General features: G+C 39.5%; 2 protein-coding genes across 6 annotated transcripts in view; one reads left to right on the plus strand and one right to left on the minus strand.

Annotated features, from left to right (window-relative positions):
• Positions 1-561: 561 nt before the first annotated feature.
• On the plus strand, positions 562-15,222 carry gga1 (golgi-associated, gamma adaptin ear containing, ARF binding protein 1). Its single transcript, XM_060868698.1, has 17 exons — positions 562-694; positions 2,879-2,963; positions 4,493-4,568; positions 5,151-5,249; positions 5,383-5,506; positions 5,907-6,007; positions 6,743-6,823; positions 9,430-9,567; positions 9,782-9,863; positions 10,597-10,707; positions 10,898-11,035; positions 11,377-11,453; positions 11,533-11,717; positions 11,851-12,071; positions 12,188-12,357; positions 12,460-12,570; positions 13,052-15,222. The coding sequence occupies exons 1-17, from the start codon at positions 652-654 to the stop codon at positions 13,160-13,162; spliced, it is 1,953 nt and encodes a 650-aa protein (XP_060724681.1). The 5' UTR covers positions 562-651; the 3' UTR covers positions 13,163-15,222.
• Positions 15,223-15,435: 213 nt separating this feature from the next.
• Positions 15,436-26,569, minus strand: part of LOC132844855 (probable ATP-dependent RNA helicase DDX17) — a 146,957-nt gene continuing 135,823 nt past the window's right edge. For 4 of the 5 annotated variants that reach the window (XM_060868696.1, XM_060868694.1, XM_060868693.1 and 1 more), the window contains exons 3-14: positions 26,152-26,308; positions 25,847-25,943; positions 24,856-24,989; positions 24,544-24,609; positions 24,208-24,349; positions 23,932-24,092; positions 21,481-21,653; positions 20,501-20,611; positions 20,280-20,341; positions 19,976-20,035; positions 16,773-17,021; positions 15,436-16,549 (exon numbers count right to left, since the gene is read on the minus strand). In XM_060868696.1, coding sequence (XP_060724679.1) covers positions 15,996-16,549; positions 16,773-17,021; positions 19,976-20,035; positions 20,280-20,341; positions 20,501-20,611; positions 21,481-21,653; positions 23,932-24,092; positions 24,208-24,349; positions 24,544-24,609; positions 24,856-24,989; positions 25,847-25,943; positions 26,152-26,308 — 1,966 coding nt within the window. In that variant the 3' untranslated portion in view covers positions 15,436-15,995. The remainder of the gene's footprint in view (positions 16,550-16,772; positions 17,022-19,975; positions 20,036-20,279; positions 20,342-20,500; positions 20,612-21,480; positions 21,654-23,931; positions 24,093-24,207; positions 24,350-24,543; positions 24,610-24,855; positions 24,990-25,846; positions 25,944-26,151; positions 26,309-26,569) is intronic. The other variant, XM_060868697.1, reaches the window with a different exon arrangement.

A 26,569-nucleotide genomic window follows, 5' to 3' on the forward strand; every position in this document is an offset into this window, starting at 1 on the left:
CGTATTAAAAGCCGAACTGAAATCGACAAAGAGAATCCTGGCGTATGGCCCTGGGCAGTCCAGGTGTTGCAGAATGTAGTGCAGCCCAATGCTGAATGCGTCGTCAATCCCAGTGTGCTTGTCATTTCATAAATTACTTGCTCGGCAAGTTTCTGCCCTTCTGTGGAATCAAAGTCTCTGGGGCTCAGGGTTCAGTGTGTTATCTCCACTACTGAAGGTGAATTCTGACCTCTGATTTTGCTGAATAGTAACCCTGTGATGTCATTTTGTAGTTTTCCTTTAAGGGGTGAATCTGTTTGTATACTCAGTTGTCAATATACAGTTCCTGACTGTAGTTCTATAAAGTTGTGAACGAATTAGTGCAATGTCTGAACAAATATGATGGTATTTGGTGCATGAGACTATGTGCTAGTCGCACCCTGTGTAACAGTGAGTCATACCTGAACGAGTCGGCTCTGAGTCATACTTTACCCTTTTGTGGGAGGATCCAGCAGTTCAGTGGGGAAATCTGAACATTATGTATAAATCAGCACAATGCAGAGCATCGCGAGACTTGCAACTGAAGTAGTAAATAATCTCGCGAGAACCGTGTGCTACTTGGTGTTCAATCTCGCGAGAGTTCGAGTGCATTCGGAAAGGAATCACCGAAAGATGGCGGCTCCGCCTGATGAGGGGAGTTTGGAGTCTCGCATCAGTAAGTCAAGCACAGTTTTAATTAAGCAGCTTTATAACGCACAAGTGACACGTCATACTACAGAAAGACATCTATTTGAATTAATCAAACGTAGGGATTTGTGTTAGTTGGTGTGATTTTTGTGTACGGGTTATTATCAGTGCCAAGACTTGAAGCTAACCAGCTAGCTAATTAGCTTGGCAGTTTGTTTGCAAGCTAAGCTAAGCTAAGCTAAGCTAAACATGCTAGCGTAGTTAGCGAGTCTAATCACGACAACACGACCGTTTTATTCGTTACAGATTTCGGTTTGCGTCAAAACACTTGCATGCGCGTTAAACCGTCGATTTATTTGTAATTCGTGCGCTGACATTTGGATGCAATGCGGTTTAGTTCAGGACGCTTTAGCCAGATGCGCTGTCACTTCCAGTGTAAGTTAATAGGGAGGGGATCATTTCACATGACCTGCTAACTGTTCCTCTAACTAGCCGGCTAATAATAATGACGACAAACCTCTGTGGGAATAAAAAAAAAAAAAAGGTAGATAAATATTTTGAAAAAACAACTTTATCTCGAGGGGAAAACATTTTCTCAGTTTTTTTTTCTTCTCATGTTTACATATTAACACCTTCATAAATCAGTGAAGATAATGATGTTTGTTCAAATTTAACACCCTTCTGGCTAATCGATGTAGTTCTCACACAGAAAAGTAGAAAATTCACACTCAGAAAGTTTCTAGAAGTCACCAGGTGACGTTAGTAATTAATTTGCATATGCATTAGATGATGGTTTGCATATTAAAACGTTCTATGCATAAGAGATTTTTTTTGGATATGTCTTTTAGGATATAATAATTATATCCTATTGTTATAGCAGCAGGAAACTGCAAAATATGATTTATTATTATTATTATTATTACATATGATAAACAGACAAGCAGTGATGGGAACAAGACATGATGGGAACCAGTTCCAGTGATGATTTATTATATATATGACAGACATGTCTGGTGAAATGCCTGCTAGAGATCAAGCTTCGCTTACACCAACACGTCCTCAGCAGTAATCAAAAAAGTGCACATAAAATACAAGCATGATTGTACTAGAATATAAAACATTATTTACTCAAGCATTGATTTGATTTTTCTGAATGACTAGAAAATACTATGCAACGGTTGGGTAATTATGTATAAATCATCTTGCCTGTTTTGAGCATGTTCCTGTGTGTACATTGAACCATTTCTATAGCTATGATGAGATCACATGCTATGTCAAAAACGTAGTAGCTTTTGTTCAGTATAGTCAAAGCTTCTAGTTTAGAAACTGGTAGAAATTTGAGTGTTGTTAGTCATGTGTAATATTTAGTCATGTGATCTGACAAAATGGAACAAATCTTGTTGAATAGGTTTTTTTTTTTTGTTGTTGTGGGATTATCTGGATTCTGTAAAAATGCAAACTGGAAATGTCCCAAACTTACACACACACACACACGCAAACCCCTTCCTCTATTAATCCAGTGTTCCAGGATATACACTTGTATATATTATAGCAATAGGGTGATGGTGTGAGGCAGAATGGTGACAGAAGTCAACAATTTACCAACATTCGTGATGTTTTATGTATTAAAGAATTATGTAAGTAATTTTTTTTTTTTTAAGATACAACTAAAGAAAAGGCACTTCTCCTGAAAATTCATCTGAAAATTGTATTTCGATATCACTTGATAAATTTGCATTCTAATATCCATCCAGATTGTTTTCACCAACAGTAACATATTGGCACCCTTTGCTTTCTTGTTTCACTCTTTTGTTCTCATTAAGAGCATTCTGAGGTAGAAATGAGGCAAAGCTATAAAACAGTAGTGCTTTTTTTTCTTCATTGGTCTATATAAACATTCATGTCTGTCACTGCTCAACACCAGCGAACTCCACTTTCACAGATGATGATATTTGGTGAGAAACATACACACGTCTGCAAGTTTGGAAGCAGCTGTGCTGTAACTCATTTTTAATTTAATTTTAAATGATAGAATCTGGCAAAACAGCTGCAGTGACAATTTCTACATTAATTATTTATAAGGTCGAACAGTATCACCTATAGTGTCGGTTTAATGCTTCCCGATCCTTGAAAACAAGAGGTTTGTTCATCATGCATTTTAAATGATGCCTGCAGCATAAAGGTACATTTTCTGTATGCTTTTGACTTGCAGACAAAGCGACCAACCCTCTTAACAGAGAGACAGACTGGGACAGCATTAAAGCTTTCTGTGAGCAGCTCAGCAATGACCCTGAAGGGTGAGTTCCGCTTTTACCCAACAAGTCTATGGTCCCACATGTGGACGTCTTGGTGTAGCGATGACAACGAGTTAAAATACTCCATCATTTATAGTCATACAGACCAGTTTTTCTGTCTTGACTAATCAGCACTAATCTAGACACACCCATTCAAAGCATGTGCTATTCATATGGTAATGATCTGCACAAACTATTCAAATGTGTTAAACACTTACCTATAAGTTCTCAAACAAACTATATGTCAACATGAATCACAAGACTTTAAGGGGTGGGTCATTGTCTCCCCGGGTGTGATGATGCATCAGTATTCATGGTTGTTAACACTCCCTCACATACAGATAAAAAAAAAAGTCTCAAACAAAAAGTGCCATACGAATGTTAATCAATGTATTGTTTTGTGTGAATGAATGAACAGGATAGTTTTCACAGCAATATTGTAACAGACTCGGGTCTTATGGACCTCTCTCAACGTCTCAAATTTTGTTTTATTCCTAAACACGCATTAAACTTGATTTTGTTTTTGTTTTTATTTTCAAAAATACAAACATACACGCATGTTACTTACATATTACTGTAGCAGAATGTGTGTTGAATATAGTGTAAAAAGAGTTTTAATGAATTAATTTGCCATAGGGGCACTCTGTACAGGTTGTATCCTGCCTTGATGCCCAATGACGCCTGAGATAGGCACAGGCTCCCCGTGACCCGAGGTAGTTCGGATAAGCGGTAGAAGATGAATGAATGAATGAATGAATGAATTTGCCATAGGTTACTCATTGTTCAAGGCATGTGAAAACATTTCTAGGTTCTTAAAAAAGGTTAAATGGGTCCTAGTTCTTTAGAGCATTTGGTGTTCTTGCCTACAGGCTCAAATTCTTAGCGTCATTGTAGAGTTTCCATCATATAAAATATTATTCCCAGTGTTGCTTTTTATATTTGTGCATTGTTTGGTATGTTTAATCCAAATCAGGAGGGGATTTTTCCTCGAGACTTCTCAACAGTGTATGAATCATTTAGATATGTTTACAGATGATAAATCAAACGGCTATAAAAAGTCATTCCTTTGCCTGTCTCCCCACTTCTTATTAATAAGTTAAGACTTTTTCATGTTACCCTAAAAAACAAAAAAGGCCTCTCACTGAAAGACTTTCTATAGGGCTCCTTATATAAATGTTAAATAAATGTCTCCTTATGGGGGAAAAAATCCATCATTCTACTGATTATGATAGTTTTCTTTGTTAAATATCACCAGGTTTCTTAATCCATTTAAGATGAGTCTTAGTCCAACACACACGTCCCTATGAACATGTGTACTATAGAAACATTATTATATTCATTTAAACCTTTGACTACAATCAGAGCTGCTGCTGGAGAAAACCACATTAAAAGTTCATTATCCCTCCTTTGTTTCAGAAGTCAAATATACGGCCAGTTTGTAAGCAGTCATGTCACTTTTCGCTTTAATCCACTTCATCCGTTTTACTTGTTTATCTGCTGTCTTTTGTAATCTGGATTTCTCTTTTCTGTAGTCCACAGCTGGCAACCAGGCTTTTGGCTCACAAGATCCAGTCACCTCAGGAATGGGAAGCCATGCAGGCCCTCACGGTAAGATAAAGCAGGTTCATCTGAAGTTGGAATATTATGTGCTGCCATTTACGGTGAAGTGAACAGTGATGTTTCCTCATCATCTGTATTTGTTTAACCAAATATTTTTGTACATCATGATTGGTATCATTTTAATACGCATTATATGATTTCAAAAAGTGCATTTAAATGCTGGAAATTGCATCCCTGGAATATAATACATCATTTTGAATGCTACTACTCAATTGGTTGAAATTACCCATACATTGCTTATACAAAGGTTTCAGACTAGTTCACGATGTCCTCAAGTTACACACATCAAGATATTTGGTTAGGGCAAAAACTTAATAATCCTTCAGATGCCATAGCAATCATTTCCAATATTTTATATACTTTTAAATCTGATGAACTGAGTAAGAAGATTCAGTCTCAGCATGGTGCTTTAGATTGCATCCGAAATATCAGCATCTGTTATTAATCTCTCAGGAAGCTCCAAGGGATTAGTTTCTGTGTTAATCCCCCAATAACGAAACACAGTACACTAATTAACGTTAGCTTTTCAATTGACATTTGAGGAATACTGTGTGTGTGTGGTTTGTGAAGGTTCTGGAGACATGTATGAAGAACTGTGGGAAGAGGTTCCATAATGAAGTGGGGAAGTTCCGCTTTCTCAACGAGCTCATCAAGGTGGTTTCTCCAAAAGTAAGCGTTGAGTTGCTTTATGCTTCTCTGATTTGCTTGTTTCTGGTCATCGTTAGTATTTCTGCAGTGCGTGCAAATGGTGACAGGGTTCGGTTATAGATTGTATTCCCTATCGCTCTCTGCTTTGTTATAGTATCTGGGCTCTCGAGCTCCAGAACCCGTGAAGAAGAAAGTACTAGAAATGATGTACAGTTGGACAGTCGGGTTTCCCGAAGAGACCAAAATATCTGACGCCTATCAGATGCTGAAGAAACAAGGTATCCAGAAAAGTCTACACAAATATATTAACATTAACTGATTTCAGCTATAGGTGGATCTTTCAAGCAGTTATTTAAGCAACATAATGTGGTATTTTATTTAGGATTAAAGTTATTTCAAGAAATCACATAATGTACAAATAATCCTATTTGCATGTATGCTAGTGGTGGTTTAGTCACATGTTTCACTCAAACTTTAAGTGTGTATCAATAGTTGTTTTTATTAATTAATGTCATTTACGTCCTATATTAATACTGAACCATTCATTTGTCCTGGTTCTAAACGGTCTCCTTCTGTGGGTTTGTCATTTCCATCCACGTTCAATGTGAACACCACAGCAAGTCCCAGCTTATGTTTTCCATGTTGCTAAGTGACAAGGGCTCCTTGTCTCTCTTCCAGGTATTGTGAAACAGGACCCCGCTCTTCCAGATGATAAGCCCCTCCCTCCTCCACCTCCCAGACCCAAGAACGCCATCTTTGAGGATGAAGAGAAATCAAAGGTAAAAAATAACAGAGCTTGTGGCTATGAGAACGAAGGACCAAGGACCCTGCCGTTCCTGCACTAATGAAACTAATTCCATCAGCACAATCATGTAAGCTGCTGTTAGAGAACTCAATGTTCAGGTCGGATTAAGCCCGGAACTGATCCTCTGCAGGGTGGCATGTGTCCAGAAGCAGAGCCAGGCGAACCGCCATATAAACATGATTATTTAAAACACAGTGGTTCGAATACAAAGTCAGTGCTCATGCTGTGTGTCATGTCCTAATGGCATCGATTCAACAAACCTTCCACTGAGAATAGTGTGTGAATTTTTATATATATATATATATATAAAATCCATTTTTAATCATTGTTATCTAACGCATGGAAATATGATCAAATGTTTGAGCGCAGTCTGTGATTCAGCTTTGGTCATGTGGATACCGTCCTGCTTGTCAGTCTTTTATTTACAAATCATACGATAGTGCATGACCTAATTTACCATCACACGCACATCATGTAAATGAAACATGGTGTAAATAAAGCTGCTATTACCTTAATTACCCTTAGGTTTTAGGTTTCTCCCCCTAGATTTGTTCATGCCCAGCTCGATGAATAAGTTGAAATATAAGGTGTTCGAAATGAACTCTGGCTGTTGTATAGCTAGGAGACAGGATGTTGTATACATGTAGCTAGGTGACAGGATAATAAACAGTCTCTCTATCTCTCTCTCACATTCTCTTTATATCTATAGATGCTATCACGCTTGCTCAACAGCACTCACCCGGAAGACCTGAGAGCAGCAAACAAACTTATTAAGGAAATGGTTCAGGAGGTGAGTGTGTGTGTGTGCACGTGTGTTTGTTTTGTAGTTATGCCTCAGTTACTCTGCCGTGCTTTAAAGGCAGCACATGTGAGTTATTGTGACCCATGTTATTTTTATAATCAACTGCCTGAATGAAGCTCAGGGTTTTTTTTTTTTTTTTTTTAATGAAGTTCATTGACCATCAGGCTCCATGACCATATTACCAATGTAAAATAAATAATTTTGAAGTTAAATTCATGTAGATTTAATACCACCTCGTTACTTCTGTGGCACTCGGCAAAGCTCACTCTTCATCCCGGGGTACTATAATTACTTTTATAATTACTAAATATAATTATTTCGACACCCTGTGCACCACACCAGAACCAACTGTAACACTAAATTATAATAACAGTTGTCTATGTCGTTTATAGTTGTTAATATTAATGCGTTTCTCAAAGTGCACCGTTTGTAGCATGCTAAACCACATTCCTGTACCTGATGAGAAATGTGGGTTAGCAAACAGGGAGTCCATGTAAAGGCTATCTTTTCTGGCATGTACTAAATTTAGCAGAAAACCGAGATATCCCACGATTCTCAAACGTAAACGCATCTCTTAAAATCCACACAAAATACTGAACCTGAGTTTTATACAAGAATATAAGGCTGGTATTGTTTCTGCCAGATCTGATTATTTTTCTAACATGATTAACGACAATCAAGGAAATTCAAGACAACTTTTCAATTCGCTTAACAAATTGCTAAATCATAAAACTGTCTCTCATGTCACTGCTTCTGATCATCTCTGTAATAAGTTCCTGCATTTCTTTGGCACAAAGGTCGATAATGTTCGTAGAGGTTTTTGTGCTTCTTCTTCATTGTCGTCTTCTGTTGTTTTTTTTACTCCTTGTTATTCTGGTTCTATGTTTTCAACATTTTCTACACTTGACACGCATTGTCTTTTTGTAGAGGTTTCTAAAATGAAAGCAGCCACTTACTAGATCCCATACCCACTGGTTTGTTTCAGTCATGTTTTACTTCTCTGAGCCCCATTGTTTTGAGCATTATAAATGACTCTCTGTGTACTGGGGTTGTCCCAACAGCTTTTAAAATGGCTGCGATCACCCCGGTACCTAAAAAGACAAATATAGACTGTGAGAACCTTGCTAATTTCCGTCCGATATCTAATCTCTCTTTTCTTACTAAACCTTTGGAGCGAGTTGTTGCTACTCAGTTAATTTCTCATTTAACTGAGAACAATCTCTTTGAACCTTTGCAATCGGGCTTTCGTAAATTCCATAGTACAGAAACCGCCCTGGTCAGGGTTACAAATGACCTGTTAACTGCCTCAGATTCTGGCTGTCTTTCAGTATTGATCCTTCTTGATCTCAGTGCCGCATTTGACACTGTTGATCATTCAGTTTTAATTTCTCGTCTTGAAACTTTTTTGGTGTCTCTGATACTGTTTTAAATTGGTTTAAGTCCTACTTCAAAGATCGGAAGCAGTTTGTTGCCATGGGTGGATTTAGATCGGAGGTTAACGTTGTTCAATCTGGGGTACCTCAGGGATCAATCTTGGGCCCTCTGCTTTTTAATATTTATGTTTTTCCTCTTGGCCAGCTTTTGAGATCACGTGGTCTAAAATTTCATTTTTACGCAGATGATACACAGATCTATATTCATTTTAAACCTAATGAAACTGTGCCTGTTGATTTCCTTTCTGAATGTATTTCTAAGATGAAAGAATGGATGACAGAAAATTTTCTTTTTCTTAACAGTGAAAAGACTGAGATTATGCTTGTTGGCTCACCCCACCAACTATGCAAAGCTGGGTCAGTCAAGCTAACTCTTGATGGTTCAAATGTGGAGTTTCAAACAAAATTGAGGAATCTAGGGGTAATTTTTGATGCCAATTTAACATTTGAGCCACATATCCAAAATACGGTTAAAACTTCTTTCTTCCATCTCAGAAATATTGCCAGATTGCGTCGAAATTCTGTAAGTTTCTGTTGCTGAGAGACTGATCAACACTTTTGTGTTTTCCCGTATTGATTACTGCAATGCCTTGTTGGCTGGGGTGTCTAAAGCTACCTTAAACAAATTGCAGGTAGTGCAAAATTCGGCTGCGAGAATACTTACTAGAACAAAATTAAAAGATCACATTACTCCAGTTTTGGAGTCCTTGCACTGGCTCCCCGTTAGGTTTAGGGTTGATTTTAATATTCTGATGCTTACCTACAAGGCCTTACACGGGTTAGCTCCAATATTTGGCTGATCTTTTCATTCCTTATATTCCATCTCGCGATCTTCGTTCTTCTGAAACTGGTCTTTTAACTGTTCCTTTAACTCGTTTAAAATCAATAGGAGATAGGGCCTTCTCTTCACTAGCTCCAAAACTGTGGAATTCATTACCAACTGAGATAAGGCAAGCATCATCTCCTGGCACTTTTAAATCTCTGCTTAAAACTTATTTTTTTAGGGTAGCTTTTAATTTGACTAATTGTAATTTTACATAGTGCTTATTTTATTGTCTATTTTTGTTGCTTTAATTTTGCTTTTGTAAAGCGCTTTGAGATGTTCTTTTAAAGGCGCTATAGAAAATAAAGGTTATTATTATTATTATTATTATCCTACAGGATCAAAAGCGCATGGAGAAGGTGTCAAAGAGAGTAAACGCTATTCAGGAAGTAAAGGAGAGCGTCAAGCTGCTTACACAGCTACTAGCAGACTACAACAAAGACACTAGCTCGAACGACAACGAGGAGCTCATTAAGGTATGAAAGCACATGCACACTTAATCAGTAACCAGTGGTACTAAGGTTGACTCGCATGAAATGTCTTGCTTATGGAAGTCGTGATAAGCAACTAACATGACTGACACCTGATGAGTTACCATTTAATTCATGAAATGAATTATTAATGATTTATTTGTGGTTGTTTTGGTCCTGAGCAGCGCTTCATATTCCCCTCGCTTACTGTACTTTGTAGGATTTGTACCAACGCTGTGAGAAAATGAGGCCCACCCTGTTCAGACTGGCCAGTGACACAGAAGACAATGATGAAGCTCTAGGTAAGAACCCACAGGAAATCTAAGAATAGATGAATAGGCAACAGGAGAGCATTTTGTCTGTTGCACCACATGTTATTTGCAGGTGGTCAATGGTCTGTCTAAATACAGTTAGATCAAGTTAAATTACAGACTTGCTGCTAAGTGATCATTTGGTTAGTCTGCTGTGTGTGTGTGTGTGTATATATATGTATATGTATATATATATATGTATATATATATATATATATATATATATATATATATATATATATATATATATATATATATATATATATATATAAACTGCAGTCACCCCCAAAACAATACATGTGTAAATTAACACATATATGTAGCTCCTTCTGCTCTGTTCTGTTGTGCTCAAGACTTCTCTCAATGATTCTAGAGGGGAGCACTGTCTGAGAAATTGCTTCAAAATCTCCTTTAGGTGTTTAATTGGACAGAGATCTAGTGAAAGTGAAGGCTACAGTCTTTTTTTTATTTTGTTTTCATAACCATCAAAGCCTTGAATGAGCCATCAGGCCATGCGGATGGAGGCAGGGTTCACACTAGAGCCTAATCTTATTATTATTATTATTATTATTATTTATATTAATCCAAATTGAAAATGAATGGGAATCAAAATTGAATTGCAGATATTGTTACAAGTGAGGTTGGATCTTATCCAGTTGGTGCGGTGTAGGGTTTAGTGATTAGACTGAACACACCGTGTGTGTGTGTTTTTCTCTCTCTAAAGCGGAGATCCTGCAGGCCAATGACAGTCTGACGCAGGTGATTAACCTCTATAGGCAGCTTGTGAAGGGAGAGGAGGTGAATGGAGACAGCAGCACTATGCCAACACTTACGGGTAAATGAACTAGACACGTTATCAGCACCATGTTACACAAACATTATTCTGTTCACTACTGTTTTTCCAATACTGTTACGATGATGATGGACATATTGACTGGCAAAAAAAAAGTATCTACAAAGACCTGGTGTTCTACCTTTTGGATGTATAAAAGACTGTTTTAATGACTTTGTATATGCCTTGACAGGCAAACGCGCAGCCCTGTTGGACCTCACTGGACTGGACACATCACCTTCAGCTCCCACTTTCCCAGATTTCCCCTCTCAGCTCACACCATCACATGAGCTAGGCATGAGTCTGCTGGATGATGAGCTCATGTCTCTGGGTAAGAGCTGACCTGTAGTTGTTTTCCATGGTTTATATACTAGTATCTGTACCAGTACAGATGTGAGGATCGAAGTTGCTGCTCTTAAATTATTGTTCATTGTCAACCTGCATTATCCCCATTGTTTATCTTAATAAGGAGATCCAATTATACACAGATTTTTCCATGTATTTGTAAAGATTTTGAATAAGACTCTTGTTAGAGACATTATCCTGAAAAAACACTGGCCACCAAATGTCATGGCTATTTGACATGTATGACACTTTACTATTAAACACACATGGAGTGTTGTTTATGATAAGCTTGAATCTGTTTAATTTGCGTTGGTACATTTGTTGTAGGGCTAACTGACAACACTCCTAGTTCTACTCTGGCTTCCTCCCAGTCTGGTGATGCCTCTACATGGAACTCATTCCAAGTAAGAGAAGAGAAAAAATTAAGATTATTGGCTGTTCTTTCCCTTGTTAACTGTTTAAATGTTTTTGACTGTGTTTTAGACTTCAGATACTGTAGACACACTCGTCCCCCCAGTACCAGCTGCCATGCTATTGCCATCAGTTACTCCTACCCCAGCCCCTGTTAGTGCCCCCACTGCCACGGTTAAGGCCCTAGATGATCTGGACATGTTGGGGAAGACCCTGCTACAGCAGTCTCTGCCCCCTGAGAGCCTGCAGGTCAAATGGTACGGTCTCAACGAAATGTAAAGATATAAAGCTGATGTATGAGTCAAATATTAATTGTAGCATAGATGATTAGGGATTATGTTGAGCTGTGATGATTTAATACAGGATGTGATGTTCATGTGTGCCCTGCAGGGACAAACTTCAGCCTCAGTCCAAGCCCACCCTGCGTGATCTTCAGAGCAAGTCGAATACAAACCCAAGTTCTATCCTAGTATATTCCTCTGAGCCTGGTAATCTCCTGAACTCGCAGCACAACAGCGAGGCTCCTGCATTGAGCATCGGCCCTGCTTCCACTCCTCAGGATGAGATCTCTCTGGTTAATGTCACTGTCCCCCTGGAATCCATTAAGCCTAGTAAGAAATGTATACGTGTATGTCTTTGCTTCAGCATCCTGCTGCGGATTATAGCTTTTCCCCCCCCCCCCCCCCCTCACTCTCGCTTACTCATTGTCTTTTCTCTGGCTTGACAGGTAGCATGTTGCCTGTGACTATCTTCGACAAACACAGCTTGCGTGTCCTGTTGCACTTTGCGCGTGAGAGTCCTCCGTCTCGGCCCGACGTTCTGGTGGTCATCCTCTCTATGCTGTCGTCCGCTCCCATACCCATCACAAACGTCCGCTTCCAGGCTGCTGTTCCCAAGGTACACCGTCTGTGTATAGTTATAATTTACTTTAAACCAGAAAGTACTGTTTGTGTAGGTTAGCAGGATTCCTCATGTTGCTTAGCATTTTTGTCTGTGTAGACAATGAGGGTGAAACTGCAGCCACCGTCTGGAACGGACCTGCCAGCATTCAACCCCATTCTCCCGCCCGCTGCGATCACACAAGTGTTGCTGCTGGCCAACCCTCAAAAGGTTGGGAAAATTCATTCAAATACTTTTTATCTCTGTTGTTTAAAAGTCTATGCATAGTGTAACCTAATCACTGATTTTTTGACCTTCCACTATACTGAAAAAGGAGTCGATAACACACGAACCAGTAATCCTCCAGCATCCTTCCTCAATAACACAAGCTGCAAATTTTTTCTTATTAAAGATAGCCATGGGGGAAAAAATGCTGGTGAGCAAAAAAACAAAACAGCTGTATATACTGCCATGTGACAATGGGATCTAAGTTCTCAGAGACATTCACTGGAATATGTGCAATTATCAGTGGATAACATGTGATGTCATTCTTTAATAAAATAAGTTTTAACTGTTAGCAAACTGCTGTAGTATCAGAGGAATACACACAACAAATAACTGTACTTCTGCTTTGCTTCAGTTATATATAATGTGTGTGTGTGTGTGTGTGTGTATATTGGTCCTGACATCATTTATGTCTTCTTTCCTACAGGAAAAGGTCCGGTTGCGATACAAGCTAACATTCGATTTAGCTGACGAGTCCCATGATGAGAGCGGAGACATTGAACAGTTCCCACCTCCAGACTCCTGGGGGAACCTTTAGGTGGACACACTGACTTCCTGCTGCTTTATCCCTCTGCTTCCTGTTGGTCTTGCCCAGTGGGAACAGCTCTTGCAAATCCATGGTTCATTTCTGATCCAAAGAAAATTGAGTCCCTCCTCACTTTCCCGAGAATTTGAGACAGTTTAACTTAAAAAGCTAAAACCAAGGAAGTCATTTGAATAGAAGCATGTGTGAACGAGAACTGAGAGGTAGAGCTTAGGTGAAGTGACGGAGGGTCTCATTTTTTCAAACTGGAGTCAGACTTAAGTCAGAAGGATCCGCCTTGGAACCCAATGCTGTCCTTTTCATGTCGCTTTCCTTCTGTCTCATCGTCTTTGATTCAAACCGTTTTAATCTTCACCGTAACCCTCATCTTCTGCTGCCTCTCTGGCTTTGTCCTGTTTTGTGAACCTGTTGATGCAATACCGGCCTTCCCGATAAGGGAGGTGTGTATACGTGCTCGTCACTCATAAATACTCCATCGTGCTTTCTGTAGTAGAGAGAACTATGTGCACGTGAACGTATTTTATGATTCACGGAGCAGATCTTTGTGAGTTTGAGTAACGGAACGGTAAAGTGGGTTTTGTTTTTAAGCTGTGATGTGTCTCTAGGATGGATGTCCAATCTCGCCCTCTTTGCCTATGGTCTGATGAGCACCCTTTGTCACAACTAGAGTTAGGATGAGAGCTACATTTGATTTCTCTTTACATATCGGTGGTGATTATGGTTACTTTTTTTTTTTAAACCAAAGTTGCACATCAATTTGTCAGACTAGATCATTTGATGTCTGTCCAAATCTGATAGGAAGGAGGGGAAATATTTGCACATTTTAACCCATTTACTCAAAACTTGAGGATGTGGCAGTTTTGGGACAGTCAGTAATCTTTTAAACCATTTCAGGAAGTTAAACTGTTCATATATCGAAGCCCGAAATCTGAATCGTTTTATTTGCTCAGAGGTGGGACACTTTGTGGGTGAAGAGTTTGTAACATCAACATCTTGGTCAACACAAGTGCCTCGGGTTTCTACCTGATGGCAAATCAACAACTCCTTCAGGATGTTATCCCTTAATGAACAGTTGAATAACGGCACTGGGTTACACTAAAACAGACATCTGTGAAAGCACGGGTTAGGGTAAGACCTTGTTAATAGAGTGTAACGGTCGTGTAATTCGAAGATAACCCATAATGCTTTCAGTCATCAACGAGTTTTGAGCAAATCTGTTTTTTGACCCGCTTCTCAATACGAGAAAATGTACGAAGGTGTTTTGAGGTAATCCGCACACACTACAGATGCAGTTGATACATTGGCTTATAAAGGATTAAAATATTTGCCCTCCTTGATGAACCAGTGCTCTAACCCTCTGTTTTGCCCTTTTCAGACATTAATGCTGACATCTTGTTTAAATTGACCGTATGTGCCTAATCTAATGTTTTACCTTCATCATGTACGTCTCATTTCCTGAATGCTGATCTGTACATACATATATTTGCATTTCTGTTTTGTATGTGTTTGTTTTGGTTCAGGAATTTTGCAGTTGCTATTAACACTTTTGTGTAGGTTTTGTTTTCCCCCCACCTTTCCATTTTTTTCCTGACAAAATGATTTGAAATCTTGACAGTTTTACATGGCATTGATGACACAACCATCTATTTATTTTGTCTTTGTACCTATTTTAAGTGAAATACTCCAACCTAAAACAGTGTTTCCCCCCAAATACAGCACATAGTGACGAAGTTATCGTGCCTCTGATAAGATGAAACGATGGGAATCATGAAAAAAAAAAAATATTTGTCTGGCGGTCAAAAGGCAGAAGAAATTCTGCAAATATAACGTCATGTTGCAGCCACCCGATCATGCTCCAGGCTACATCTCCTGAAGTCATACTCACCACCCTGATTTCCTCCCGAGTCTGACTGTAAATAGTATACGTATTGCAATTATGTACATTTGCCAAAATTGAAAAACTACAAAGAACAAATAAGTATGGAAGAGTATGGAGTAGTGCAAATATGTATTTAAGGGAAATAAAGTTATTCTTTTTCTTGGGGGTTTAAAAATGGATTTTGTTCCCCATGTCCTCAAGTTTAAGGGCCAATGCACATACATTTTGAAAACCCATTCAGTTTAGTGTGATCAGGTCCATTCAACACAGGTTCCCCAGCCTGAAGTTCCCTCTCTGTCCTGTACAGCTACTCAATAAGTTGGAGTGTTGATCCAACCCTCACACCCATTTCCTTTGCTTAGTAAATGTGTGTAGAACCCAGTGAAGATATTTTAGGTTGAACCCTTTATTAAAAACCAAACTGTAGAAATAATCAACACAGGATACAAATCCCAGGCTAGCTTCTTCAACCTATTGTACATCACTGGCATGTTCACAAAAAATGGCTGCCATCAAAATGATTCATGTAATAGTCTGTGCTCCTAATGTTAACAGAACTAACAAGCCTAAGTGAGCTAAAAAGAGAAACAATTATACATTATAGTGAACTAGTAGAAAGCAGTAAAACAATTACCCAGAGAGAAAAAGCTATAAAAGCTTTGAAAAAATGTTTTTCAGCTTGGCGTTATATGTAGCATACATCAGTTGGTACATAATCAGAGAATTCAATATACGTAGTCCTTACCTCCACAATCCCTGAATGACTGGCCTGCGCAAAATGTGACACCAAAACACTTATAAAACAGAGAGGAAAGAAAAGTCTAGGGATAAAGACGACACACTGAACTATACTCAACTTTCTTCACTCTGGTAGTGGGTCGGGAATGATTAAGTACCACTACTAGACGGATATTACACAATCTGGCTTCTCTTTTTGAATGAAAAGTTTTACTTTCTCTGCTGCTGGGGAGGGGGTGGAGGAGGAGGACCGAATGAGTACGGCCCTGGACCCATAAATCCCATCATGGGCTGAGGTGGTGGAGGAGGAACAAACTGCTGGGCCATCAGAGGCTGTGGTCCTGGTCCTGGTCCGGCCCCAGACTGTGGTGGTGGAGGAGGTCCCTGATTAAATGGGCCCTGTGGTGGTCCTGACTGGTTCTGCTGCCCTACGCCTGAACCACTACTGGTGCCACCACCAGACTGTGAAACTGCACCTTGCCTTGAGCTGTACCCTCCCCCTCCGCTGCTGTTGTAACTTTGGTACTGATCGCCTGAGCTGTAGCTGTTCCGGCCATCCCGGCTGCGATCTCGGTACGAAGACGAGGAGGAAGATCGGTCATCACGGCTTGAGCGCCCATCTCGGCTGTAGCTGCTGCCTCCCCGACTGTCCTTGCTAACGCTGCCTCCACTTCCGCTGACAGAGCGCATGCGCCTTTCACACTCATCCTGGTACATCAGATTGGGGTTGCTGGAGCTGGAGCCACGGTAACGCATCCTTCCTCCTAAATCATGAAATGGCTTTGAATAAACTCATTTGTTTGAGTCAACCAAGCTAAACACAAACTTGCATCAAGCTAAGCCAAGGTGTTTTGTACTCTACTTGGATTAGGACAAGGACAATAGATTTATTGCTACTTTTATAGTTACATTCTGACCCAAGCAGCTTAAAATACACCAGAATACAGTAAAAAGAAATTCTGCACATCAAACCACCTTTATACAAACCTGTAAGTAAGTGCTCACCTCCTGACCCACGTCCAGAGTCAACCAGCTGGAGAAGTTTAGGGTTGATGGCCTGCCGAGCCTCCTCCAGAACCCGTACCAGGTCACGGGCCTGACGCAGGTTTCCAGGTGTGAAGAACGTGTAGGCTGTGCCTTTGTTGGTGCTACGGGCAGTGCGCCCGATGCGGTGCACATAATCCTCTGAAGAGTTCGGGTAGTCGTAATTAATGACGAACTTCACATCTTCCACATCTTTAGAGCGTGTAATGGGCAATGGACAAGTGTTAAAGAAAGATTATTAGAGGAAAAAAATAAAGTTTAAATATGAATGATTACTTCTTTAGTGGTGTGAATATTCAATTTAGTATTACACCGTAACAGCGTGCAGCATACCGTAGCGTATTGGCGGCCTTTCCAAAAACCTAAAAGCTAATGTGACTTACCGGCTACACTAAAAATGGTGTCAATACATTTATTAAGTGCACCATCTTGTGTTCAGGAAACAAATCATGATAGCGAACTGCTTTTAAGGACAAAATATAAGCATATTCTCTGTTAAATATTCAGAAAGCATTAAACTCATTTTTGTTCATCCTGCCATTTAAGCATTAGGGTTCATTTGAATTACTAGACATATTTACTAGAATCTATCAAATTATTAGGCCAAAGGTTTTCAACTGCATGTGCAAATTAATAATCAATTTCAATTCTTATTTTCAAACAGATTAATAACTGCTTTAAAAAGATGCACGATTGGCGGACGTTTTGGCTCATCCGTGTGGATAACCAGCTCTGAAAAGTCTGTTTCTCATTACAAAGGTAGAGGTGGCTCAGACAACACTGTTAGTGACCCTATCGAGTACAGTCTCCTTTGGCTGAGGGCAGTGATTGACAGCTTCGCACATGGGTGGTGTCTAAATATGAGAATATCTCCTAACATTTGGGCCTAATGTACATGCTCATGCTCAGGTCTAACTGACCCCTTTACACTTGGCCATTCTCAAAAATATTAAGATTGTATCTGGATAGGGATAATCCTCAGAAAGCGTCATTTAAAGAACATAAAATTAATCTTAATTAGATCAAACAAACTACTACTGGAGGCTACTACGTATTTCAGCTAGGTGTAAATACGCAAATACTATCTTTCCAAGCCAGACAACTAAATCCAGTCTCAGCAGATGTCATGAGCATCTTCCAAATTAATACAAGGGATATGTTACCGAATATAATGACTCCTAACTAAGAGAAGTGCAATGTGAAAAAGATTGTTAGGGTTGTCCCCTGATTTGAAATGGAACAAAAACTCCATGCAACAACCACTAAACTACAGCACGGATTACATTATAACTCCTGCTAACATTATGCACATTTTAAGTCTAGAATTGTGAGTTTTCACCACAGGAATTCTACTAGGATACAATCCAGAAAGAAGATGAATGAAATGACCAAGTGTAAACAGGATCAAACTCTGTCTACTTAGAGGATAAGTGTATTACTGTGTAAAAGGTAAAAAAACAAAAGAAAGCTTAGAATAAAAAAAAAAAAATAGATAGGAGATACAGAAGTGACTAAATATGATTCTTCTCAAAGCTGTCGTTATCGGGGCATGGTCAGATACTTACCCTATGTTATGTTAGTCTTGACTGAGATCAGTCCCAGGTCCAGTGGAGAGGCCCGAGAGGAAGAGGTATATGTGGGCTCACACGTTCTGCTGCCCCCCCTTCACCCTTGGCACGACACCAGCAACGCCTGGCGGGAGCAGAACCGGCTCCTCTCCAGTTCTCTCTCTCTCGCCAAGTTGCAGGGCCTCCACAAACCGGACCGGACTGGATCCAGCACTCAACTTTCTGCCTCTCTTTCTCTTTCTGCATCTTTCTTTCTCCCTCTCCATCTGTCCTGGAGCAAGCCCAGGTCAAACTTAACGTGTCTCTTATCCTAACATATCCAAAAGGGCCATGGCATCACGTAATTGATTAACTGATTGTTTTGGTGTCCTTTTTTTTTTTTTTTTTCTTTCGACCAATTACTTTCATAATGCTGTAACTGAAAATTTGTGGTCCAATCAAGGGCAGATCTGAAAGGTTATGAGAGATGCCACAGTCCAGAAGACCCCCGGTCATAATGCTGCAGTCCAGTTCTAAGATTCTGCAGTCTTGAAGCGGAGGCTTCCAGAAGAAGTTGAGGAGTGGGTTTATCCAGATCAGGCTCTGTGCTAGCGCCTCACAGGGCTCTGCTTACATGGTAGACGGCAGCTGCTGTACCAATTTAGCACAGCCTGCCTTAGTTGCCATTTAGGGAGATCAAAAAGCCTGAGGGGGGGAGAGAGAACAATGAAAGAGTGAGACGAACTGTGGATCTGGCAACTCAACACAACCCACTTCCTCTTCTTCAAACCAGGTTTCGCCATTAAAAAAACAAACACAAATAACACACCTGATTCAAAACTCAGGACTCTCACAGTCAATAGGAAAAAGTCTAGAAAACAAACCATTGTTCATCTGCAGCATTTGGACTTGACCTTTGTTACTTCACAGGATATTTGGACATAGGTCAAGAAGGAGACTGGTATTAAGACCCAGGGAAGACAAAGGAAGCCTAACATCTCCCCCAGGTCCATATTAGGGTCAACAGTGAGCCAGCGAGCCCCGTTTTTGAAGAACGATTGGTTGTTGTTTTTTTTTTTTAAACAGCAGTAACAAGAAACAGACAGTGAGGCTTATTGTGTAAATGATGGCTTGAGGGTTGTAAGCTAAAGAATACTCCAGCTATCATGGTCTTCCACAAGGCTCCTGGACATCTGAATTTACTGACTGCCAGTTTTTAAAAAAAAAAAAATGGCACAACTGGGAAGGAGCATAAAAGGACACAAACTAGACAGTGCACATTAAAGTGTTAGGGACTGGAAAACAAGAAGAGGGAGAAAGGTGGAGAAATGTTCTAGTTGACAAAGAGACCGGTGATAAAAAAATAACCATATCAGAGGCACAAAGAAGGCTTCAGAATAGTTCCTGGGGGGAATTTTTCAGACACAGGAAGGGGTAAAGGAAAGATTTATATCTCAAATCGGAAGAAAATAAAAGATCATAACATCTCAAATAAATCTACAATACTGTTGTGTTGGATTTCATTATAAAATGTAGGGAATTTGTGTATGCATGTATTGTAAATATTGTGTAAATATCTCCCTCTAATTAAGCACATACCCAGTCCACGTGAGGCAACATCAGTAGCTATAAGGATAGGAGCTTTACCACTGCGGAACTCTAAAAACGAGAAGAAAGCTTTAATATTACATCCCCAATCAGTCATACTCATGTACAGCCTTTAATTATTTCCTCATATATACTGAGAGCTTTAATTATGCAGGCATCCATGTTAGACCTTTTCACAAACTCGGAAATCTAGGTTCCTGTTTTGGTTCAGTGTATTTTTGTCAATGCATCTGATTTCACAGCTCTAATACTGCACTGGAGAATAAGACATGCTAAAGATTCCTTAAATCATTACCTGAAAGGACCCAGTCTCTCTCCGGCTGACTTTTATCACCGTGAATGCACATTGCCGGCCATCTACACAGACAGAAAGTGAACAGCTAGTATTGTAAGAGACGATTTCTGTGTGTGTGTGAGTTTTTTGGCCCCCGTTCCCATTATTATAATGCAATTGAATACGGTATGACAGATAAATAACAATTTGGGTGTTAGTCTGCTTTGCTAGCCTAATCTTACCCATCTCTCCTCATCCTGCGAGTCAGCTCATCACATCGTTTCTTCGTCTCAACGAAAATGATGGTCTTGTTCTCCTTCTCTGCCATTATTTCCTCCATCAGCTGAATCAGCCTGTGAAGAAAGAGACAGGATAAAATTAGATTCGCATTCGGGATGGGAGTAACATTCAGTTTGTGTCTTCCTCAACACGGTCCTCAACTGACAGAGTCTGCACTTTCCTGGAATTCACAGCCAAATTATGGGATTTTGTTAAACACTGTAGCCCTTTGTAAATAAAGCAAAACAAAAAAACAGGGAACTGCTAAATTTGCTTACAATTTTTTTTTGGAAAACATATTCTTGTGTATGCCCACAAAAGCTGCACATATTGTATTATATGTAATTAATTTAAAACGTGCCTTCAGAGGATATAAACCTTTTTAGACAATTTATTTTAAAAGAGAGGCACTCTCATTTAATTCCTGTTTGGATTTTGATGTTTTTCCTCCCACTCTGAGTCTGACCTCATAAGGACGGACCCAAATCTCATTCAGGTGACCCGTAATAGTTTATAACGAGTTGTCACTGAGAGCATAACATGATCATGTGCAATAACAGTGCCGTTATTGTGAGTATTGTTGTCAAGCATGTGCATTCCATCTTGGCCACAATTTACCCATCTGGTAACGGCAGCTTCCAGCATGAATGGACCATGTCACATAGTAAAAGTTCATCAAAAGTTCAGCATGACAATTTCTTCAGTGGCATTTCCAGTTTGGGTTCCAATCTGAACCCAATAGAACATCTTTGGGATTTAAAAAAAACAAACAAAAGTACACCTGAAAAGTCTGCAGGAATTACATGATGCATTCTTGTCAACACGGAATTGAGCAGAATATCAAAGAATTTTTTTGTGGAATCCAGTATTAGTATAGTGCTTGTAATAAAGTTCTGAGTGAGTTCAGTAAAATATGTAACTCAGTCAAATTAACACTTCTCACTTATTGTCTTTTTCGTTCTCCAGGCAAACGTCCACAATCTGCAGGATGTTGTGGTTGGCGCTGAGCTCCAGGGCCCCTATATTGATTTGGATGTAGTCATGAAGAAAGTCTTCCGCCAGCTGACGCACCTCTTTGGGCCAGGTAGCACTCCACATCAATGTCTGCCTGTCCGGCTGTAAAAGGTAGTCAAACACAGAGACAGACTGTTCAATAGTCAGCCGGCAAAAGCACATCTCTATGCACCCTTATTTATTAGAAATTACTCACCATTACAGAGATTTCACCATTACAAGGGTTTCTGATTTTCAGAGTAAAACCCAGTAAAAGTCACAAGATCATGCTATTAATAAATTATTAACAAACCCAGAACAGCAGTGAAAAGGAAAAAATGCTAAATAATGACATGACAAATGTAATATTAAAGAGCAGGTTCACAACTACAGCATTTGTAATGAGAGCATATTTAATATTCTTAATTTTAATGTTTCTAATTTTCTTTTAAATCGTATACATTGTACACAAAATTACGGTGGCCGGGAAGTGCAAAACAAATTAACAAAACCCAAACCAAATTAACAAAACCGAAAACACATTAACAAAACCGAAAACACATTAACAAAACCGAAAACACATTAACAAAACCGAAAACACATTAACAAAACCGAAAACACATTAACAAAACCCAAACCAAATTAACAAAACCCAAACCAAATTAACAAAACCGAAAACACATTAACAAGTCAGACAACCCGGAAGCGGTTGGTATAATTTGTTAATGGAAACTTACCATCATCGGACGAGACACCTTTCATTCACCTTTATATCTTTAATGACAGTCGTCTTATCCAATGATCGGTAAGTTTCCATTCATAAACTATACCTACCGCTTCCGGGTTGTCTGAATCGGTGCATGAAACACATTAACAAATCAGAAAACAAATGAACAAATCAGAAAACAAATGAACAAATCAGAAAACACAACGACATTTCAGACAACCCGGAAGCGGTTGGTATAGTTTGTGATTGGACAAGACACCTGTCACTCAAAGTATACATGAAGTTCAACAGTCTGCCACAGGGAAAAGTTGGAATGGATGGATGGATGGAATGGATTACTGTGGATTAATTCTGTTATTTTCTTGAACGGAGAACTTTATTTAAACGGAGAACTTTACACATTACACATAAGATTCCATACCTGTATATCTTGAGTGACAGGTGTCTTGTCCAATGATCGGTAAGTTTCCATTCAAAAAACGATACACTACCGTTTCTGGGTTGTCTGACTTGTCGTTGTGTTTTCGAATTTGTTCATTTGGTTTGGGTTTTGTTAATTTGGTTTGGGTTTTGTTAATTTGGTTTGGGTTTTGTTAATTTGGTTTGGTTTTTGTTAATTTGTTTTGCACTTCCCGGCCACCGTACAAAATCCTAATGAAATCTGATTCTAGATCATTTCCTTCTTATGTTTAACCTTTAGAACCTTGTAAAAACAGGGTTTCTGCAGGGTTTAATCAGTCAAATTTAAGACTTTTTAAGACCTTTTTATGACCATTATGATTTGAATTTATGACCTACACGAATTACGATAAATAACTTCATATAAATATAATAACAGTCATTAAAATTCCTTTCAAAAGTCTTTATTATTGACTTTCATTGAAACTAACAAGTTTTATTATTTAAAGAGTGACGGATCACCTGCACCCACTGCAGGCCTTTTACAGCAACGATAGATATGCTTTTCCGACTTTGCATGCGACTTCAAGGCTTTTATGCCTAAACTAGACAGCTCCAACGTCTTCTTACACAGAGTGCAATAGGCTTGATACCGATTGTTAGCGACGGGCTTGAGCCAGCTACTAAACGCACCGTCTTCGAGCCACAGATCGTTAAAGGTACATTTTCCCATTGTGATAGCCAGGATGATTTCAATTAAACTAAGCAGTGACTCAGTATGATACAGTATGTTCGGAGTTTGCACGGGTTTCTGTGAAAGTCCTTCCGACAAGTCTGTATGCTGCCGCATGGACCTTGTAGTTCTGGAACGCTGTGATACCAGTGTGATACCACCCAGATTCCTCATACAGAACTACAACAGGCGAAACAAATGAATGCCATTGCCGCCGCGAGCGCATTTTGATTGAAGAACAAATTAATGGACGAGCATATCAATTTAAGAAGTGGCTAAATGTTTTTTATGACCTTGTATGGAAAATCCGGACGTTTTTATGTCTTTTTATGGCCTTAAATTCTTATTGTTAAATTTATGACTTTTTATGACCCCGTGGAAACCCTGAAAAAATATGTGTAGCAAGAAGCAGATTCATTTCTCATATATCTGAAATCCTTGCTGTCTTAATAACTAGCTACTCGTGTATATTTATAAAATAAATAAATAAATAAATAATGGTGGTTCACTCTCTTTAATAACATTTGAAATATGTGGCTTACCCGAATCTGATCTACGATTTTGCGGATCTGTGGCTCGAAGCCCATGTCCAGCATGCGGTCTGCCTCGTCCAGGACAAGGTAGGTGCATCTACGCAGGTTCGTCTTCCCTGCCTCCAGGAAGTCGATCAGACGACCAGGTGTTGCAATGCAAATTTCAACACCTGCAGGAAACAATAGTTAGGGTAAATTCTAAATCAAACTATAACGTACAAGACCGCGTCCTGTACCTCAGTGATCAACATATTGTCTAATGTCTTTGCAGGTATCTGTGCGCACCTCTCTCCAAGTCTCTGATCTGTGGACCTTTAGGGGCTCCGCCATACACACAGGTGCTCTTGATTCGGGAGGTCTTGCCGTATTCATACGCCACCTGCTGCACCTGTTGTGCCAGTTCACGTGTTGGAGCTAGAACTAGACACTGAAGAGAACAGGGGGGAATTCAGAAACAAATTTGGGAGCTATTCTAGTCTGAATCAAGGTAAATAACACCATCAATCTACCAACAGTAAACATTGAAAGAGTCAGAATAAGTAATAACTATAAATAGTAAGAGACAATGCTAATGATAGATAAATGCAAGCAGAGTTTATTAAAATAAACAGAAACACTTACAATAGGTCCATCTCCCCTCTCTAGGTACGGTTGGTGGTTGATGTGCACAATGGCTGGAAGCAGATACTGTGGGAGAGAGGAGTAGTCATTCAATTACTTTGACATAATACAAACAGTCTGGATATTCTGGGCTCAAATCATTTTCATGCACTTAGTCATTGCTATTGTCTCATGCACTCTTGGCTTGATAGAGTTAGGTGGAAACAGTTGATTCACTGTGGCGACCCCTAACGGGAAAAGTCAAAAGTAGTAGAATAAAGATGACTCTTGTCTGTTTTCTCTCCAGCTTGCAGTGAAGGAGCAGGTACTTACAGCAAGTGTTTTGCCGGATCCAGTCTGTGCAATTCCCACCATGTCCCTGCCACTGAGGGCCAATGGGAAGCCCTGTGCTTGAATGGCTGTGGGCTCCTTGAAATTCTGCTGCAGCAGTACATCCATCACATACTCTACAATACACAAAACCATTCCCATTTTGCAAATTTGTTTCAAATTTTATAGATTCTTGATCATGTGAAATTACATTTCCTCATATTTTAACTCATAATGTAAGTCATAATGACTTAAGTCTTAATAACTAGCTAATATTCATATTTATAATAAATAAATAAATAAATAAATAAATAAATTTACATTAAATTAAATTAAGGGGGGCACGGTGGCTTAGTGGTTAGCACGTTCACCTCACACCTCCAGAGTTGGGGGTTCGATTCCCGCCTCCACCTTGTGTGTGTGGAGTTTGCATGTTCTCCCTGTGCCTCGGCGGTTTCCTCCGGGTACTCCGGTTTCCTCCTCCGGTCCAAAGACATGCATGGTAGGTTGATTGGTATCTCTGGAAAATTGTCTGTAGTGTGTGATTGCTTGAGTGAATGAAAGTGTGTGTGTGCCCTGTGATGGGTTGGCACTCCATCCAGGGTGTATCCTGCCTTGATGCCCGATGACGCCTGAGATAGGCACAGGCTCCCCGTGACCCGAGGTAGTTCGGATAAGCGGTAGAAAATGAGTGAGTGAGTGAGAGAGTAAATTAAATTAAAATAAAATAAATAAGGTGGTGGTGGTGCACTCTCTTTTAATAACATTTTAAATTTGTGGCTTACCCAAATCTGATCTACACTTTTGCGGATCTGTTGCTCGAAGCCCAAGAACATTCTCAGTTTGCAAATTCGTTTTAAATTTTATAGATTTCCACTGCACGCACATTTAGTGAAAGCCGTCCGTGATCAATATTATGAACTTGATGCTTGTGTGGTAAGCATATGAATTTCCCTGTGATATCTGCAAGTGTCTGTAATGGTGAGATACTCACGAGGAAACTGTGCCTGGTGGAAGTTTGGCACTGGCTTTGGGCACCCAGAACCCCTGACAGTGATCTCTTTCTTTCTGCGAAACTCTTCTACCTCATACTGTAATATAAATAGGAGTAAAGAACAGTTGGACACATTGCTAATATGAACTTTGTGATAATATTCATTACAGGTTCAACCTCTTACACACTAGATAGCATTACCAAAGGTAGTAGCAAAGAGAGCATAAAGACTGCGAGTGGGAATTGCCTCAAAGCCAAAATCAGTAAGTTAAGTAAATCAGAAGGGCCATTTTGCCATTTTTCACCTGACTCATGCGCTGGATCTCTGGGTGCTCGCTGTAGAAGTTTTTCTCAAACTTTGGCAGCTCACCTAGGTCCCATTTCTTCTTCCTGAGTCGGTCTCCAGGGTTCCCAAACTTCTTAGGAGGTGGTGGACCTCCACGGCTGGACCCAAAGCGTGTCCTGGAGGGGGGGAAACAAACAAAGCAAATCATTTACCACCTTCCTGCAATGGCATTCCTTGACTATGTGGTTTGGTAATTACAGGGTTAATGTATAATATGTTTCAGAATTAAATCAGGATTAGCTTTTAGGTTTAGGTGACTACTTGCATCATAACAGAGGTGGGAACTGTTATAGAGGAACAAAACAAGACAATAATACTGAATTGCTTCAAGAATGTTCAACGAATATTAAAAAAAAACAACAACAACTAATAATAAA

This window comes from Tachysurus vachellii, chromosome 4, assembly GCF_030014155.1.
Source record: "Tachysurus vachellii isolate PV-2020 chromosome 4, HZAU_Pvac_v1, whole genome shotgun sequence".
Lineage (NCBI taxonomy): Eukaryota > Metazoa > Chordata > Actinopteri > Siluriformes > Bagridae > Tachysurus > Tachysurus vachellii.